The 4,474-nt window shown below is 36.7% G+C and overlaps 1 protein-coding gene across 1 annotated transcript; it reads left to right on the plus strand.

The window, feature by feature from the left end:
- Window positions 1-1,821, plus strand: LOC131164137 (inositol-tetrakisphosphate 1-kinase 1). The gene has a single exon (XM_058121119.1). It carries the CDS (start codon window positions 261-263, stop codon window positions 1,392-1,394), a length of 1,134 nt encoding a protein of 377 aa, XP_057977102.1. The 5' UTR covers window positions 1-260; the 3' UTR covers window positions 1,395-1,821.
- Window positions 1,822-4,474: the final 2,653 nt, after the last annotated feature.

Raw genomic sequence — 4,474 nt, forward strand, 5'->3', positions numbered from 1 at the left:
ATATATATATATCCATCTTTGGCCATATCTCTCTCTCTTCTCTCAATCTTTTTCTTTCTCTCTCATGACATCCAAATGCAGAGAAGAAAAAGAAACGACAAGGAACCCTAATTTCCATGATTTTCTTTTTCTTCCTGTGAAAATTAGGGCCTTTTGTTTGAATCTCGGTGCTTAAATCTTCTCTTGTGAATGGTTATGATTGTTCTTGAAGTTAATCTACAGATAGCATTACAGATCCAGAGCTTTGTAGAGCAAAGATAATGGCAGAGCCTCTGAGACATTTCCGAGTCGGTTACGCGCTGGCACCGAAAAAGATACAAAGCTTCATTCAGCCGTCTTTGGTGGATCGGGCTAAGGAACGTGGTATTGATTTGGTTCAGATCGATTTGGAGAAGCCGTTGGTGGATCAAGGGCCCATCGATTGTGTTCTGCACAAGTTGTACGGCGAGGATTGGAGGAAGCAGTTGGAGGAGTTTGCGAGGAGGAACCCTAATGCATGCATTATTGATCCGCCCGAGGCGATTGAGAGGCTACATAATAGGATTTCGATGTTGCAGGCGGTTTCGGAGTTAAAGATTGAGAATGAGAACGAAACGTTTGGGATTCCGAAGCAGATTGTGATTTACGATTCGCAGACGTTGTTTGATCGGCAGGCGTGGGAGGGGCTGAAGTTTCCGGTGATTGCCAAGCCTTTGGTGGCCGATGGAAGTGCAAAATCACACAAAATGTCGCTGGTTTTTAATCATGATGGGTTGAATAAGCTGAAACCGCCGATTGTGTTGCAAGAATTTGTTAATCATGGGGGTGTTATTTTCAAGGTGTATGTGGTTGGTGAATATGTGCAGTGTGTGAAGAGGAAGTCCTTGCCTGATGTTTCTGAGGAGAAGCTGGCAAGTTTGGAGGGATCTCTTTCTTTCTCTCAGGTGTCAAATTTGACGACGCATGAGAGGAATGACGATAACTATTATGAGACGATGCATTTGGAAGAAACAGAGATGCCGCCACAGAGTTTTATAACGGAGATTGCAAGGGGTTTGAGACGGGCAATGAAATTGAATCTTTTTAACTTTGATGTCATTCGGGATGCAAGAATTGGGAACCGGTATCTTGTTATTGACATAAACTATTTTCCGGGGTATGCTAAGATGCCGTCATATGAGTCTGTTTTGACTGATTTTTTCTGGGATGTGGTGCACAAGAAGGAGAAAAATTCAAGAAAGTGTTTGAACATGGGAGATTGCTCGGAGACTGGTTTTGATAAGCGGCAAGTGCAAATTTATGATAAAGAAATGAGAAAGTGTGTAGGCAATAGTTATTGCGGCGATGGGGACGATGGGGCCCTTCCAGTTTCTCCTCTTAGCAGGGAAGAGAACGAGAACTCTATTCAAGTCTGAGGGAATACAAGTTTGTTGGTTCATTGGCCGGGAGACTTGGGTTAGCAGATTCTGCAGGATCCTCCTTCTGGTTTCTGATTGAAGCAAGCTGCATATTTCATTTAGGTAACAGTTAGTACAGTGGTGAATAAGTAGGTCATTGGCTTCAGTTTCTTCCTTTTGATGGCATTACTTGATGTTCTGTGTTCATGTATATTCTGCCATTGCTCCAGCGATAGGTACTCCTCAAATACTCTCTGAAGCTTTAGGAAGGTTAAGTTGGGCCCTAAGGGCACCTTAAGTGGATGGATTTTGAGATTTTGTCAATGATATTCTCATTTTATTTTTATTGCATTTAATTTGGTTCATTAAACTTATAGATTGTTTTACTGTGTTTTAACCAATTATTTTATCAAGAATTGACCAGCCTGGCATTGTTGATGTGCCACAGATTTTGCCTGCTGTAACTTCTATCTTTTTTTTTCCGCCCTTGTTAATAGATATTTGATTGCTGGCAAGTGAATGGCAGTTCAATGTGATTGTTGGAACAATCTTGCATGTACTCTGATATCATCGTTCGTCCATGGAAAAAAAAATACAGAAAAATAAAAAATCATTTTGGCTTTATCTACGTTTGAACAAGAAGATAATATAGTACAAGGAATGATATTTTTGAGGGGCTTTTATGGGTATGAAATCAAGGGGGAAAAAAGAAACTGTCTACATGCTGATGCTTTTGAACTTGAAAAGTTCTTGCATTTGGATTGTTCAGTTGCCAGGGTACTCTTGGGATATAAATTTCATTGTTCTTTGATGGTCATTCCATTTACAATCATAGCTATCATTTGTTTTGGATACTAGTGCAATAGAAGGCATGCACTGATTAATTAGGTAGGGTCTTTCAAAAATTATTGGAGTTTGTTCATTTGGAGGATGCTTTATTTTATATGCAGTTTTAAATTCTAGAGGTTGAAAAAGGAACTTCATCAGGGCATTCATTTTTTTCCCCACACAGCAAAAATTAGAGTGGAAAGCAGTTTTGACCAAGTTAGACTAGGGTTAGTTGCTGATGGCCTGGTTCCAGCAACAAATGATAAAGCTGGATTATTCAAAATTTCTTTGTCAGCTTTGTGCTTTGAGATCAACCTTTCTAGCTCAGCTTGATGGAAGTTGAGCTAATGTTAGCAGAGCTTTTAAACAGACCAGGTGGGATGGGCTGTTTAAGCTGAAAACTTTATAGCTCATGTTAGCAGAGCTTTTAAACAGACCAGGTGGGATGGGCTGTTTAAGCTGAAAACTTTATCATGCATTACATTGTCTGGATGCAGCATCTCTTGTGTGGAATTGTGTCAATCTCTGCGTTTTAAGTTGTTGAGACATAATATGCATGCATAAAATAACGTTTTTCAGCTGTTTTATCCTCACAAGGAAGTTACTTCAAGGTATGACTTGCATCTCTTTAATTATTCAACTTTCCTCCTTTCCCATCAATCAATTGTCAAATAGAGTACGAAAAGACAATCATTTTGGCAATATTATGATTTAAAGGAAATATTTTCCAAATTTGTGGCCCTTTTGTGCAATTTAGTAGTTTCTCTTTTGAAAAATTAGGAGCAAGAATGTCCTTTGAAACTGCAATTATAAGCATAACTATGCTTTAAAATTAAAATTTGAAGAAAAATGTGCATTTTTAGGCTATTATATTGTTAATATCATTGTTTTTTCCATTATTAAATTTTAGCAATTGTAGATGTAAATTTTAAAATCACCAGATCTAAAAGGTAGAATTGTCTCATTTTTGAAAATGTGGCGGAGGTCCCTATAATTTTGAGGTAACTCATAACTCTTCTTAATTGTTGTACTTACGGAAGGATTGATTTTGTGTTGCAATTTTAGATGTAAAATTCTATAAATGAAATATAAAGATAAGAGAAAATAGGAAAAATAAGAGAAATTAATGGGTTTATAGTGTCCCAATTTTATTTTATTTTTTTCCAAATCTCTTGTACCCTCACCCTCACATTGTTTAATGATTACCAGTCGTGTCACTTGATTCAAGCACAAGTTTTGAGTGTGGTCGTATGGTCATATGTCAGATTCACCATTTTCGTTTTTCTGTTTGGAAGATTTTCTCTTCTTTTGAAATCTTGAATAAGAGGAGCCATGCTCCATAGGATCTAGGCATCAAGGATTAACATTGATTAGAAGACTAAATCTAATAAATAGAGAAGCCTATCGTAATGCTTCTCAAGGAGTAAAAGGATTGGGGTGGTAAGCTCATCTAATGGACTTGTGGCAGGCTTGATCCTTGCAGACTAAAAGTGTACAAATCTCTGTGACTGGTGCAGCCTTCTCTAGCATTCATCTTTCTATTTTATGTGAATTTATTTTTAAGTATGTGGTTCTCTTGTAATCTATAAACTGTGATAAATTCTTATGTGTGCTAAATTAATTAATAAAACAAAATACATTATACACTCCATTAATCTATTAGACACATAAGACGTACGAATAATAAAAATATAAAATAGCTAGAAAAGAAAGAAGCTTGAATTTGAAAAATATAGAACATAAATATCACATTACTAATATTATCAGAATAAAATATTTTCCTAACAAGTTAGTGTTTTCAAGTTGTTAATTAGTGCATCTCTTGCGAGTATTTAATGAAATAGTAAATTTTGTATCATTGTCATCCTCATTATAATCTTTTACCCCTCTCACCACATGGTTTATTGAAAATGATTTATGAAAGTGGGAAAAAGTGAGAAGAAAAGTAAAAAAATATATAATTTTTTTGGCGTAACAGTCTTGTAGTGGTTATGTAATGGCCGTAGCGGCCTTTACGTAACGGTCGCGGTTCGTAATGGCCGCTACATCTGTGATTTTTCTTCTTACCGATTTTGCGGTGTGTAATGGTATCGGTAACCCAAAAAACAGTTACGTAACGGTTGCAGCCGCAGCCGTTATTTAAAACCATGCTAATTAAGGCCTTTATGAGGAGCAATAAGCAAACTATAAGGAAATTCTTAATTCAGGATACTTTTTTGATCATTTTCCACTCTTTTGCATTTAATCTTTAGTCTCAATAAATGCTCATT

This window comes from Malania oleifera, chromosome 9 (assembly GCF_029873635.1).
Source record: "Malania oleifera isolate guangnan ecotype guangnan chromosome 9, ASM2987363v1, whole genome shotgun sequence".
NCBI classification, from domain to species: Eukaryota; Viridiplantae; Streptophyta; class Magnoliopsida; order Santalales; family Ximeniaceae; genus Malania; species Malania oleifera.

Coding starts and splice junctions, on each gene's coding strand:
- LOC131164137 (XM_058121119.1), top strand. CDS start 261: ATGGCAGAGCCTCTGAGACATTTCCGAGTCGGTTACGCGCTGGCACCG.